General features: G+C 47.6%; 1 protein-coding gene across 2 annotated transcripts in view; it reads left to right on the forward strand.

The window, feature by feature from the left end:
* MAGI3 (membrane associated guanylate kinase, WW and PDZ domain containing 3) overlaps nucleotides 1-15756 on the forward strand; it is a 1006442-nt gene that overhangs the window by 826576 nt on the left and 164110 nt on the right. For both annotated transcript variants that reach the window (XM_069633359.1, XM_069633360.1), the window contains exons 14-15: nucleotides 6885-7077; nucleotides 9095-9280. In XM_069633359.1, coding sequence (XP_069489460.1) covers nucleotides 6885-7077; nucleotides 9095-9280 — 379 coding nt within the window. The remainder of the gene's footprint in view (nucleotides 1-6884; nucleotides 7078-9094; nucleotides 9281-15756) is intronic.

A 15756-nucleotide genomic window follows, 5' to 3' on the forward strand; every position in this document is an offset into this window, starting at 1 on the left:
GAGGCCCCCAGGTTGGCACAATGCTCCTAGCCAGTGGGCCCGTGGAGTGTCTCCCCTGTAGGAGCAGAATTTTGCATCCGTGCCTGCTGGCATATGTCATAATCTTGCGACCCTTGGTATAGTTGCTTAGGCCCCGAACATTCCAGGACATTATAGTTACAGGCATTCTAATGATCTAGCTAAGATACACTTAACTGGAGGGCCCATAGGGTGCGTTTCTTGCACGGATAACATTTGCGCCCATGCCTATCGACGTGTGCCACAACCTCCAGAACCCCAACAAGGTTGCTCAGTCCCTGCGGGTCGCTAGACATCGCAGTTCTAGGCAGCACAAAAGTCTAATGTACATCCCACCACTGTTGTCGTAAATCAGATGCGAGGCAAAGTCCCCACCGATGCGGATGCCCCAATGCGATGCGGTCTGCCAATCCGCCTCCACCTTTTACCATAACACTTTTACATTCCCCAACCAATCCCCACCCTCACTGCCCACCCCCAACTTGCAGTGCAGTCCTCCCTGCCCCCCAAAGCTGATAAAACAAAAGATGACAACGGGGATGTGCCCCCACCATGGCCCAACTGTGGCCAGCCATCGAAAACACCCAATCAAACATTAACATTGCCATTGCAGTGGGATGTGCTGTTGCAGTGAGGACGGCCGCTTAAGTATCATGTAGGATAGCAACAGCCGTCTGGTGTAGGTTCTGCGGTAAACGGATCTTGTCAGGTCCCAGGGTCAGCTGGCCATTAAACGTAGGATGGGAACCGAGGAGTACTAAGTAGTCGTGTTCAATTCCAAGCACTGAAGGCGCACAGAGATCAGTGTCCAAAGTACCAGCGGTGAGCCAGGGGCCAGAGGGCCATAGATGGGGCCAAGCGTGGTGAGCTTGCGGTAGATTATTGCTAGTTACACATGTGCACTGACGAGGAAGAGGGGGTTTTGCTAGATAGGTTAATTAGGTCCCATTAGGACGTGCCGCGTTGGGCCAGTCTCCTTCGGCGTGCCTACCATCTGGATCATGGAGAGGGATGTGTGCTTCAATAAATTTCACCGCCTCGTCAGGCACAGTGAAGAAATATAGTTTGCCACTGTATGTGATTTTAAGACGAGTGGGGAACAAAATGGTGTATGGGATATTGCGCTCCCTGAGCAACTTCTTGACCCCGAGGAATTGGCGCCTCTCCTGCTGTACAGCTATTGAAAAGTCAGGGAAAATCCTAATGGTATTGGCCTCAAAGCGTAGCTCGCCCTTCTCACGTGCCAGGCGCAGGATAAGGTCTCTATCGCGGTAGTTTAAAATTCTGGCGATGATGGGCCTGGGAATGTCCCCTGGTTTGGGGCGCGGTGAGAAGGCCCGATGGGCGCGCTCCACCGTAAAGTAGGGCGAGAGGGCCGAGTTGCCGAGGAAATCTTTGAGCAATGTTTCAATGGCGTCTTCCATGCGCCCTTTCAGTGCGTTTTCGGGAACACCGATGATTCGCAGGTTATTTCTGCGAGAGCGTGATTCCAAGTCATCGCCCTTAGCTTTCACACTTTTCATGTCACGGGATAGGGAGGTGACCGTGTTCTGCAGGGCTAAAATGTCATCTTAGTTTGTCGAAATTCTGCTCCCCGTCGAAGATTCTGGTGGCCGCTTGGTCCACGCATGTCTTCAGGGAGGCCACATTGGCGTTAATGTCATCCAGTTTCTCGTGGAACGAGGCAATGTTTTTAGCCATGGTTTCCATGAGTGTAGTTATATCGGGGGCAGTTGCAAGGGGACGAGGGACCGGATCTGGTTCCTCCTGTAAGGATGATGTATGGGCGGATTCCGACCTCGGGACAGATTTGGTAAATTTGTCCATGGCTCCCCCTTTCGAATTCCCCTCTGGATTTGTTGGGCATAGCCGGTAGAATTTTCGATGAGGCATGCACCTGTGGCAGTGGAATGGTAATGGAGGCCAAACACTCAGCTGGTCAAAGGGGGAAACCCAGGTACGGTCAGGAGCTCCAAGCAAGGAGGTGCCGGTGTGTCCAGCAGCCAGGGTCTACAGAGGACCCCTCCGGCGTAGGTGATCCGGGCGCGGCACCCCTTTTCCAGAGCGTAGGCCTGGGCTCTGGGCCTCTTAGGCAGCAAGACTAGGTGATGTAGGCCACCAGTGACTCGGTTCGGGTCCCCCCCCGCTCCTCACCTGGGCGTCGGTTCGGGAGCTGCAGATATCAGGTGGGCAACCAGGCTCCTGCCCAGTCACCCCGCAGCTCAGTGAGGACAGGGCTCCAGCGCCGCCACGAGGGAGAGCAGCGGAGTTATCCGGGGGGTATGGAGCGAGCGCTGCGGCACCGTTGTGTGGAGGAGGGGTGGGGGGCCCCCACGGTGATCGCCGGTGCGATGGTGTGCCCCAGGGAGAGGGGGCCGGAGCCGATGGCAGAGTCCCCCTCACAGGGGGGGCGCAAGGCAGGCGCCGCGGAGCTGGTGTGTCGAAGAGTGGGGGCGCGCTCCAGTGCAGTCCCGCGCGGCGGCTGCCCACGTTACAGCGTACTCCAGGAGGCAGGCCGCAGGCGATGTCGGATTCGGTCCACAGGGGGGGGGGGGGACTGGTGTAGGCTGCGAGCCGGAGGGCCCCGGGCAGTGATCAGGGGCCGCAGGTCCCACGCCCAGCATTCACCGCCAGCCGCCGCAGGATCCGGCAGGGAGGAGGAGGCGGAAGCCGGGCGCGTGCGGAGGCCCAGTCAGGAGGCAGCCAGCCCGATTCAACTGATTCTCGGGATCGTTTCAGACCGGGATTGCTGTGGCACATGCAGAAAGGTCGCCCAAGTGGATCCAAGAAGTATTGGGTCGCGAGTATATTTAATACCGCAGTTGATGGCGGATTTCTGCCGGAGCCCCACAGAGCTCAAAGACTAGGCAGCCATCTTGGGCTGCTCAACAGCGCCACCCCCCTAAATAAGATCTTTTTGATGTCTAGTTCAGCTTCACATTTAATCCATTCTACTTTAACGGCTGTAGAATAGTTGTGTATCGAAGCATACATATTAAATCCTCTCTAGAGGCGCATGGTGGTGAAATCAATTGTTGGGCAGAGACGGGTAACTTGGAGCAAAAGGTGCAAGCCGACGGCGACCCCACAACTCGGGCTAGTGTCTGCCAAGTGGAGGCAACTCAATTTTACAAAATCGCTTCCACCCTCAGTAGAAGCCATCGTTTGCACAAGGCCAACAGATGTGGCCCCTGTCTGACCCTGGTACAGGTCTTAGTCTTTTCGGCAGATTGAAATGATTGTGCTTCTCAAACACTGCCGATGAAGCAAATGAGAGAATCCAAGTGGCCCGCACCTGCCCCAGTGTCCCTCAGAGATCATCCGCGGGACAAAGTCTTTGGTTGATGTGGTCAGTTCCCCCCGTCGGCGCAGCGCAGATCCTGATTGGTGCCCATTCAAGACAACATTGCTCTCATGATGCTCACAACTGTGCCGTGTCACACGCTCTTTGAGGTCGTAGCCACTAGCCGCCAGGTAACAAACCTGCAAATAGCAGGGTCTTCCTTGCATTGGGAGGACCTAGGAGCATATTAACACTTGATGCCTGCCTTATTTGTAGAAAAGCTGTGTTGATCAGAATGTCAACACACATTAGGGTTCCAGACCACAACTCTGCAGCTAAAGAGAAGTTCCCAATCAAGCTCTAAGCCGCCCTGAAAATATAGCACATTAATATTGGATTTCTGTGAGAATTTAAGGCAGGCAATTACCTCAACTTACCTTTAGAAGTTACTTGAACCAATACCTGCAACACCATCAAAAGCAACAGTAAAAGATAAACTGTCTATTTACACAAAAAATCGAGACCGAGGGGGGGTTGAGTGGGGGTTGAGGGGGAGCGTGGCACACATGACTAGTGTTGGTGAGGGGTGGCTGTATGCCATGTTATGAAGTGTAGAAAGTGCCTCGTTACCTTTGTAAACCTTTTTGACGCTAAGGAACCAAACTATGTGCATGAACGTTACATGACACGCCCTGGCTTTAGTAGAATAGGAAAGTTGTGCCTTTCTAGCTGGTCAGCATCTGACTGTTTGATTGAAGCACCAAATGTAGAGTCTTGCACAAGATGTCCCCATCTACTTAAAAGGGGTGCTTTTCTAGTGTATTCTATGATACCTGGGGGTTAAGAACAAAGCGATGTTTTTTATAATCCTTTTTGATTCCTGAAGGGAACTAAAATAATGAGCATTACAGCGAGTTATATAATACAAAATGCCTTTTTTGATGTGTAGTACTTCCCCAATGACTTTCAGCCAAGACCGAGTTTCTGTGGGTTTACTCCATCGTTTTAGGCAGTCCACCTTTGCCTCGCTTCTCTTGGTATTACCCCCACATGGATGCCTTCACTTAGCTTCATTCTGGACACTACCCTTAACTTGGAATGTTACAAACTAGTTTTCAGCATTATCATTTACTGCGGAAAAATAAGACCGACCAGCAATCTGCCATGTTGTCTCTTATTATATCTATGGTGGGTGGAGGGAATTCTATTCTACACTGGCTTACAACCTCGTCTTTGTGCCCTTATCCCTGAAATCCATCCTCCGCCAAGGCGGCTTGGTTAATCTGTGGCGCCTGTGAATTTTGACATGTTGACAGCCTTTGCTGATGGTGTCGCACACTTTACACACAGTTTCTTAGCAGCAACTCCCCGAACCCTGAACTACCTCTTTGTTGCCACCAGACTTGCTCCTACTTTGATTTTCTTGAGAATCATCTAAAAGCCTGCTTGAGTTCCCTTTCTTCTTCATGAATCTATTCTTTGACTACTTATCACATTTGGTCTCCTTGTACAATTGCCCTTTTGTCTTTGGTGAGGGGGATAGCTAAGGGGCAACGCGTTTGTCTTCGAAGCAAGACAACGCTGTACAACTCGGATTCGAATCCCAATCCCGTGTTTAGAAACGCCAATTTCTGGTGTTAAGCGTGTTATAAAGTGCTTATTTACGGTTTTGTTTATTTGGTGTTAATTATATTTTCAATCTTAAGAAATAATTAGATGTAAACGGTGGGATTAAAATTGTCCTGCAGAAGACATCGTGCACCACCGTTCTAGGCAGAGGAAGGCATTGAAGAGCCCAGGGGATGATCTCGCTGTCGTAATCTGAGCAGCAAAATCACTGTTGAATTGTGGAATATTTGTTGTCAAAAATAAGTTTTTATGAGACTAAATACGCACATTTTCAATATCCGAGTTTTGCTGAAATGAAATTTTTCAACAGCAGTGCATGGACGTGGCAACAAAAAAAAATAAAAATCAGAGCTCCTTGTTTAAAGAAAAATCTGCGGTTAAAGGATAATGGCACATCTGAGTCGTAGATAATTGACCATATGTGCAGAAACGCTGATTCTAGGTAATTGACCATATATGCAGAAACACTGATTCTAGGTAATTGACCATCTATGCAGAAACACTGATTCTAGGTAATTTACCATATATGCAGAAACGCTGATTCTAGGTAATTGTCCATCTATGCAGAAATGCGATTCTAGGTAATTGACCATCTATGCAGAAACGCTGATTCTTATTTCACTGTGTGAGCCAGGGTTCTAAAGCACCAAAGACAACATATCAGGATATCAAATGATCAAGTTCGGAAACATAGGCTGCTATTGGCACAGCGCATGAATTGTGGTCAGTAACACAAAGGTCATTAGCCACATGACTGTAGCATTTCACTCCCTTAACCCGACAAAACAAGTACACCTCTCACGGACAGAAAAATGCGTGTGACTCACCTTTTAAAAAAAACGCCAGAGATGTCTGCTTTCACTGAGCTCCTTCTGACTCCACTCGGCAGAAAGTTGCAGGGGGGGGGGAGGTCAGAGTCTGTTCTTTTAAATTGGTGAGGGTTTTCTCTTTGCACTGAGCTGTGTGGACACAAAACAGAGATGGCTCTTCTGGAAGGTACGAGATTTACGTAAATATGGAAATGAATGCATGTATGGCAAATCCTTCATCCCGCAACCTCTCACGGTTTCTTCATTGACATCAATTAATTCAACAAGATATGTGCTGCTCTGAGAGTCCGGCGAGGCATCGGCCCAAAGTAGGGAAATGAGACTGGTACGTCACTGGAGGCCTTTGAGTTTAAACAACAATGTTTTTTTATATGGTGCTTCCTGCCTGAACACAGCCTCTAAGTGCAGGACCGAATATCGAACCCGTCCTGCTCCGCGTTGCCTGGTTTTCAAGACAAGTGTGTTACCACTGAGCTATCCTCCCGGTTGCCCGCTGTAGCTTCTTTTGACCTGGCGTACAAAGCGTAGGAGACTGAGGGTAAAGTGTAACGGGCATGCACATCGCTATGGCAAAGATGCGGGCCCAACTACCTCCAGAACTCTGCCTTGTACAATGAGAACTCTTATCAGGCGGTCCTAAGAATGTCTGCATTTAGAGACCACTCTGAGCCTTTAAATGTGATATTGTAACTGTTCAGTGTAATAAATTAATAATCTGATTCCCAAAAGCATAAAGCGACAAACCAAAAAAAAAATCTCACGGTGTGCATACAATTCTTAACATTAGTCCTACAACGCGCCCTTCTTTGTTCTTTTGTGATTGAAGTCCTCAAAGCAGGAAGTATTGATTGAAGCGCTTGTACTCAAGACAAGTATGGATTGATAAATAGCCTTTTGATTTAACAAAAGCGTTTTCCTTTGGCTCCTACTAGATCACTAGTATGTGTGTTTTGGGGGTGGGTGAGCTTGAAACTATCTTTACGCACATTAAATGATCACCGGGTGCAAGGGGAATTGGAATCGGTAGCCGCTGCACCTTTTCTAATGCAATGGGAGAGTTTTACAATAGATGTGATTATTGAGCTGACACATGAAGAGGCCTGTGCACTGGTTTCTCTTTTCAGATTTTCATTGGGGCCATCATTCCCTTGGGAGCAGCGGAAAAAGACGGCCGCCTCCGGGCTGCCGATGAGCTGCTTTGCATCGATGGTGTGCCGGTGAAAGGGAAGACGCACAAGCAGGTCTTGGATTTAATGACCAACGCAGCTAGAAACGGCCACGTGCTTCTCACAGTCCGGAGGAAGATCTACTATGGCGGTACGTGAAGTCTGCGGTCAGAGACATTGTGCGTGTGTGTGTGTGTGTGCGCGTGTCTGTCTGTCTTTGGCCATAAGTTATGAAACTCTGCAGCTGGATACAGAAGAGGAGCCGAGTTGAATGATAGAAATTATGGTCAAATTTACTGCATAACGTGTAACCTTGTGGCTAAAAAACCCAACCTATACTAGTCTCAATCACTCAAGATTTGAGGTGGGCCTTACGTGAAAAACATTAGTTACACATCAGTGCAAGCTCACTTTCATGTAGAGAAGTCTTACAATGGACTTTGAACATATTCTTAACAGACAATTACCAAGAGTTGGTGGTCCTCGGGTTCCAAACTTGATTCAGACTGGAACCAAGGAAAACCTCCTTTAAAAAATTCTCTCGTCTATCTCCTTTTACAATCTGACTCAAAGATATTTAAATATTCAATTAAAATGTCAGTGATGTTTAATGGAAATGCCTCTCGTGAGTCAGAAAAGAAAGCTGAAGTGTGAGAGGGCGGACTTCCACAAGGGGAGAGAGGTCTTGGGAATTCACAATGGATGCAACAAAAGTGGCATTCAATCTGTTTTGTCGTGTTGGCCCCTCTGGGCCATATACACACCGCCAGCTTCTTCTTGTTACTAGGTACATAACATGTATGCCTTTAAGTTAAATGGGATCTGGTCATTGCAGAGCAGCGACCATGCAAGATTGCTGCAACAAGCAGATGAGAGATACATGTTGACTATGTTTATTATTTGAAGGGTTTCCTAGATGTATAGGACTGCAGTAATCTGCATCCTTTTCTACTTCTATCAGAAAATCTACATGAAATAGATCTACTAAGTTTTTTAGTTTTAAAATGTTAAAAGTGTAGCTTAGATCCATCTACCCGACCTGCCCAACACTCTTTTGCCCCAATGATATCAACCTCCTGCAAGTGCTTATGAATTTCTTTTCTCCAGCCCTGCCATAAGGGGAATCCTTTTGTACCATTAAAGCCCCCAGTGACAGCGCGTGCTCTGTAGCCATTTCCCAAGTATCCCTTGACAACACTCCACTCCTCCCACCCAGTCATTTCAGCCTTTCCTTTTGTTCTTTGGAAATGCCAGGCCTGGTCTTTAGGTGGACGCTGGCCGTGCCTCTGTGTTGAAGGTATGTGCCATCCCAGGCGTGGTTGTGTATGTGGGAAAGCCACGTGTGGCATTCTGGGAAAGGTCTCGGAGATCTCAGAGCCTGAATCCCACCCTGACCCGCTGCTTCCTTTTGTATGTGGAATGCCCAAGCGAATGGGCTGGGAAGATAGCTCAGGGGCCACGCGTGTGCCTTGGAAGCAAGACTGGGTAGAGCAACACAGGTTCGAATCCCAGTCCCGGTATTAAACACATTACAAAAGATTAATTCAATGGAGGCGTCTTGTTATAACAAATCCTTTTTCATTGTAGGTAAAAAAGAAACACTTAATGATATGCTTCACATCATTGAAGTATCAGTTTGACAAGACTTTTTGTTCTTCGGGAGGCTGGACTTTGGTTTGTCATAAGGAATTCATTTTAGCCACTTGGGTTGGTAGGATTGGCCGCTGCGTGACCTGGAAGTCTGCTTGGCCAAGACATGACATTATGAGTTGTGAAAAATGTGTGTTCGAAGGGCTTAATTAGTTTGAGAACTGTCAGATTTGTGGCTCAAATGACATCTGTAGCAGGCGTGTTGAGAGTAGAAGCAAGGAAAGTACAGGACAGAAAAGTCTTGGGTTTACTAAAAAGGTATCATGGAGATGGATGAAGCAGAGTGTATTGAGAAGACTGTACACAAGGAGACATACATAGTCAAGACTGCTGTAAAGTGCTGAAAGCAACCAGCAACAAGCAAGTAAAAGCAGGAGAAATCCAGTCTTCAAAAGTGAAACGAGTACCATTGTCTCGGGTGATAAGCCCCTGGGAAACAGTTTAATTTGTGGTAGTAGTTTACATGTTTGCTGTATAAATTGTCAACACAATTCAATATTTCTTTGTTTTGGTCACAGAGAAGTATGCAGAAGACGATGACCCACAAGTCCTGGCCAGCTCTCAGAACGGCTCTCCCAGGCTCAATCGGGTGGATAGCCTCAACAGGCCTCCGCCAGAAGCCTACGACGTCTTGCTGCAGCGGAAGGAGAACGAAGGGTTCGGCTTTGTGATCCTTACCTCGAAAAATAAGCCACCCCCCGGAGGTAAGACTGTCGAGGCCGGGCACCAGCCGGCCCACTCTCTCAACCAAAGCCTTTGATGTACAGTGTTTTCTTTTCTCTCATGCACTTTCCACCAGTCCTGCCCGCATGTTTCTGCCTTGGTATCAGTCTGTAGGCATCAAGTCATTTTTTTAATGTTTGTAATTATCACTCATCTTTCTCCTATTCAAGTTTCTGCTGCTTTTCCCCCAATCGCAATTTCTCTTTTATTGAAATTTTGATTTGTCTTTTCTTATGATTTGTCTTTTCTTTTCCGCATCCCTGAAGTAATTCTATTTGAAACAAGTCTTAAGACCAATCACATCTGTTTGTTTTTGAAGCTATATCACACAATATAAATTTAGATTTGCAGAACAATCTAAAAATGTGTTTGCTTGAAATACAAATAAAATTGGTTGTGTGTGTGATGCTGGAAGGGGCAGGGGCTCCATGTCCTTGTCATGTACTCCTTTTATCATGTGTGTTCTGTGTTATTTTCTGCACAGGAGTCCATGTGGGACTCCTGACAATGCAGCTGGGATACCCTTATGGCACCCATGGGTGGGGGTACATCCCTATACCCCTAGTGTATGTTTTTGGGCACGTGTGTGTGGCCCACAGAGCAGGGCATGGACTGGTGGCAGCTCCATGCTGAATTTGACAGGTGCTCTGAGTATCCTCCATTTTGGAATACCCAGGCCCAGCCATTGGGATCAGTTGATTCCTGATCGGAGACAAGATGGCCCCTGTGGCCTCTTGCTTTCTATTGCCCGTTACCTTGTTTTCCCAAAATCCTGGGAAGCCTTGACTCTGTCCCTTCCCCTGACTGGCTGTTGCGTGGAAGTTCCATATATGGTATTGTGGGGGAAGTCCAGGCGAGACTGGCTGGAGCCTTCCCAATGACTGTATGTTGTGGGTACGCCCTTGTGGTGGGACCTGGGTGAATGGAGTGTGTGACCAATATACATTTCATGTTATCGGTGTCTGCTTTCTGGTGTGTAACACAATGACTGAGACAGCCCTGCCCAAAACTGGTATGAATGCAGTGTGGAGTGCTGAATGGCTGGGTGCTTGTCACAATCCACATTCCTTGTTGTGAGTGTTCTGATGGCGAATAATGGCCTGAATGCACTGTGAGCCTGATTGGCTGCCTACCTGAATGCCCTTCTGAATGATTGGCTGCTGAGCTTGGCCAAGCAGTGTGAATGAGAGACATAACAGTATATCTGGTGAACCTCTCACTTACTGGAATTGTTCAGAAGCTGAAGTTGAAACTTGAAGCTACTTATCCTTGAAGCCCGCTGGAAGAATTGCTGCTGCTTTCCTTCACCAATCTGAAAGCTGCTGTGTCTGTCAAGGACTGATCCAAGAGAGCACCTGGCTAGGAGACCTCTTGCCGAGCTACGAGGGACCATCGTGCACCAGCTTCCCTTCACCAAGGCTCCCTGGAAGTCAGTCCACGAAAGGCTGCCGACTGGAGACAGTGGCCAATGAGGAATCTGAAGTGAAGCACCCGGCCCTTGAAGTACATCGCAGTCGACGACCATCATCATCATCATCAACTGCAGCTGCAATGCTCCATTGCCAAAGACATTTGAATCCAGGACTCCCTTGCTCATCACCGTCGACCGCTTTGTCCCGCCGGAGAAAGTCAAGGTCGCTGATGAACTGGGAAGAATCCGCTGGTGGGTTTCCACGCCACCCGAAGTCCTCAAAGACGCAAACGAAGATCCGAAAGCCAGCCATGGTGGAGTCCCGATCACAGATGACCCAATGCCCTTGCTGGGCCTACGTTCTTCATTGATCTGCTTTGCAGCAAAAAACTATCGTCGTTGAGGTGCACTGCACGCCTCATCTTCGCAGGTCATCCAGGACCGATCGTCGACGAGCATCGCAAGGAACGAAGCTGCTGCCTCAACAACATTGTTCACCCCTTTCTTTGAAGAGTCTCGACGATCCGTGGCTCCTGCCTTAAAGATAGTTCACTCAAGAAGGATCCATCGACGAACTCTGCTAAACCAGGTACATTGGGGTAGTAGAACATTTGTAGAAGGAAATAAGACTCTGCTAAACAATATATGGACTGGGCCTGTCGATATACTTTATTTACAGGTTGCCCAGGTGAGGGGATCCTCACACAGAACTGTGTCTTTTGTAGGGACAAGTATTCTGCCAATTGTTTAATCACTTGTTTTCCTCCTGTGTTGGTTCACATTACTATTAGACTTGTATGTCATTTACAACAGTCAGCAGTTGGTGCATTTTAATGGAGTCAAAGAGTAATTGTGGTACCACATAGATATTGTACATTTATCGTTATAGTATTGCCTGAGCACAAACTATGTGTATATAACTAGAACCTTATTTATAAAGAACTGTGTTATCACATAACATAGTGTATGGACATCCCTTTATTGGGGGCTTTACACTGTACTTAAGAACCAGCCCACATCACCTCCTTAGAGCATAAGCCTTGATTGATCGTCCATTGCTACTGCATAGAGAATCTTGGCTGGGGTGCTCTGTGCTTCTACTCTGCCATATAGAGGGCAGAAGTACAGAAACCCCTCTCCAATCTTTATAGTGTATATAAAGGGATTCTGTTGTCTTTTCTGAGCTTATAGAAGTGGTGCAGACCTCTACTTCCTTGTTCGCTTTCTGACAGGCTTGGATGTTCCAGAGCCATAGCTCTCCGTTTCTCCTACTGCTCTCTCTCGTTGCACCTAAACTCGCCGTCTATCAATTTCTCTGCTTCCATCACTGGCACGTATGCCAGAGGTGGCCCAGGTCCATTTCGAGCTTGATGTCGCCAATCATGCCGCCGTTTCACTGTAGCAAGCTATTGGTCCCGGATCTCTGTGGTTTCATCTCCGCACTGTTAGTAGTGGTCTGTTTGGCCATTGCATTTTCTCCTTTGCCATATAAGTGCTATCTTCTTACTTATAATGGGGACTGGATTAACACCTCTGTGTCTGTGCAATGAAAATGATCTGATTAAACAAAGCAAGGGTGGCAATAAGTAAATGAAGCGATTTCCGCCTACCTGTAAACGCCCCTAGTCTTAATAACTTCTAGTCTCCTGTCGAGAAGTCCTGATCTATAGCTCAAGTTGGGCAAAGGGTGACCCACAGAAATACAAAGGCCAATTTTTGATAAGTCTTTAGCGTTCCGGCTACATTAATCTACAACAGAAAACTCCAAGACATGGCCGGAATAATAGTCCAAAGCCTATTCTAAAAAGTTGGCCCATTCTAAAATTGTACGACAAGGAAGTACCAGAAGCAAAGCAGCCGTAGAAGGTTCTCGCAGCCTGGTCCACATTTCAGGCCTCTCTGTTTTCACCTCAACTCCTTGCCCTTTCCCCAGGCTTTCGATTTGAATGGTCCCAATATCCTGGGAATGTGACTGTTTTTGCCCGGGTGGTTTCCCTGGTTCCTGGAACCCTGGAAAAGACCTCTTCTTATGCCTGTAGTTCATCTTGTCTTTGGTTCTCCTCAGCTCCTTGCGGACCTTCACAGTTCATGGCCGGTCTTTCACTGTCAGACTTTGGGTGTGGCATTGGTCTTCCTCCAGATTACTAGTAGTTTGGACTACTCTGCTGTAGGTCTCCTCAGACCTCTGGTTCGGTGTATCTGACAGGTATTTACCTTGTCCTTGTTCCTCAGGATTCTACACCAAGTCCACCTCAGTATACTCCTACAGTCTCAGGATTTTGACAGTCCACCTGCAGTTCTCCTTTTCTGGCTTCTTGACTGGTCTTCTGCCAGACTGGGTTTTCAGGTTGTGGATGGGTCTTTCTCCAGACCAGGTTCCACCTCAGACCTGTACTGGGTAGGTCCCACCTGGACCTCTTCTGTGTTTCACTGATTATGATATGTATTTCTCCCGCACTTCGTCATTCTGGCAGCCGCCACACTAATGCCCTCCTGCCTCCATCTTATTTGGAGTTTCATGGTTGCGACCCTCTATTTCCCGCTATGTGGGGAAATCTAGGTTTAACTCGGCGCTTGGCTCATCTTCCAGGGCTCGCCTTGAACAGAACTTTCAGGCTGTTTCTCTGTAGTCTCGGGCCAGATTATTCCAGGGTTCCGCAAGGCTCCTTCTAGGTATCACCTCATTCACGGCCTCTGTAGCAAGAGAGCGTAAACTGTCGCGTCTGGCTTCACCAGGATCATCTCATCTGGGCTTTCGCAGCCCACCTTGTAGTTCGCAGAGAGGGTCAGGACATCTTGCCTTGACATGGGAGGAGATCCTCACTGCTTGGCAGAGGGTTTATATGCCGTCTTCAATGCAGTGAGGGTCTCCTTGTACCTTAAATATAGCTCTTTGTGGTTGCATTGGGAAAAAAACAAGGCCCATTCACTTTTAAAAGAACTCCACATAAGAAAAGCTACATTGAAAACATGACCAGAGCACATATTCAGGTTTCACAAGTCACGACTTCAACCACACCAAACGCAGGGAGGCTGAAAAAAAGCCGCTTGTGGGCGAAACACGTGTCGGCTTTCTTGACATTTAAAAAGTGTTTACAACTCTGGCCACGTTTTGATAGAAGTGGCTTTTTTGATGCACATAGTGTGACGAAAATCCAGCTAGAGTTGCACAAATGTGCCAATCGACCAGCTTGCAAAAGCAGAACGGTATCAACCTTTGACTGTCTTAGTATACACAATGCTTCACGCTTAAATTATAATAAAGGCACCAGTGAATTTTCTTCTTAGCCTTTATGAATAAACATTCACTGTGCATCAGCCTAAAATCTCAGTAATGGCTTCATGACCTTGAATGAACACAGTAAAAGGTTCACTTTCCAAGAATAATTAATGGTGTTAGTGCAGCCAGTTGATAAAGGCCCAAATATATTAGTATTATTTCTAGGGGGAAACCAGATTATCCCCGCCTTGGTTACGTTCCCAGCCGGCCCTACTCGCTTAAAATGATTGGCAGCTTCTCAATTCCATGGTGTAAGCGAGGAAACCTGGGCATAGAAGACTTGCTGTGGGACATTTTTATGAATTTGTCCTTTGTAGCGATGTCGGAAGGAGGAGCGAATTTACATTCGGACGTTTCCGCTCTGCTTATGCATTGTGTGATTTTGAGCTAGGCGCTTATTCTAAATGTATAATGTTAGAAGGAGTATACTAGGAGGTCGCAATCCTGTTCTCTATTGGCACACTGGGATTTGGGTCTAGTCTGTAATCTGTTCGGTTGAGACGCTGGCTTTTCCTTCGCCGACCACTCGTCCGCAGAGATGGAGAAGTAGGTGTGCGGGGAGTGGAAGAAATGAGGGGTGCCTCCCAACTCTTGAGCATGCATGGTGGTCATTCAGTGTGTCATTTCATCTTCTAGCAATTGCATTTATCAATAGAGCGCTAATGAATACACAATTATTGAAAAAAGAACACGCACACTGCCCCGCGCAGAACATCTCGCCTGTGGTGCTAATCATGGATAGCGATTTCCTCAAGAACAGTGTGTTGCTGAACGATCGGGGTTAGACTTCAAGGCCACCGAATCCTTATTCTGTACCATAGCTGCCTTGATTAGCTCTCTTAGGCGTCTAGAGATCTGTCACTTATGCATTCACCAGAACTGCCAGTCTCCCAGGTTGGATAATACAGGGACTTGCCTACACCAAGTTCTGGAAGAAAGTCCAGCTTCAGAGCTTTTCAATTATGATTCAGCATCAGGTCAGCGGCGGTGCTCGTTTCAGCTTTTGCAGCAGTGGTTGCCTTGACAACGCAGAAAGACTTCAGCCGTCTGATGCGGAGAGGGTGATTAGGCACTCTTTGTTGGAACCATCAGAGGCGTCTCTCCAGGAAGATTGCGCGTCGCATTTGGATGCGTAATTATTCCGGAATCAGCCTTCTCAAGTCCCAATGCGGGGTAATAATTTTAAGAGGAGGCATTTGTTCTCAGCTCAGGCAAATGGGAGAGCTGCGGCCTCAAGTCTAACTTGCTGGCTTGGGGCTGGCGCGTTGCAAGCCGCATTCCAAGCACACTGTCTTATTGGATGTAACCAATCAGACGGGGACAAGGTTTATCTGGTGGCCGAAGCAAAGAAGCATTATGCCCCTCATGTCTCTTGGAGGCAGGAGTGCCCTTTCTGTTTGTGGTGAAGACATCTCACCAATGGTGCCAAGGAAGCTGCCTAGAAGTGCCTAGCTCTGCAGCCGGCGCTGCTTCGATGCATTATGGGTTTGCGGCACTTTGTCTTGTGTTGGGAAATGACTACGATGCCAGTATAGATGCTCGACCGAGAGTTAAGGAAAGTGTTGGAGTAGTTGCTTGTGATCACTTTCTAGTGTTCTCTGGCATTTGTGACCAGGTTCTCCTTTCCTTGGGTATCTTGCTCTCCGCATCTACCCCCGATTTCTATCATTCTCTCCCTATAAACCCGTCTCCATCTCCCTCTGCGCCTCGCAATTCTTCCACTAATAATCCATTTTTATTTATTTAAGGGTTTTGTAAGCATAGCT

The sequence above is a fragment of the Ambystoma mexicanum genome, chromosome 13 (assembly GCF_040938575.1).
Source record: "Ambystoma mexicanum isolate Mex_15411 chromosome 13, UKY_AmexF1_1, whole genome shotgun sequence".
Lineage (NCBI taxonomy): Eukaryota > Metazoa > Chordata > Amphibia > Caudata > Ambystomatidae > Ambystoma > Ambystoma mexicanum.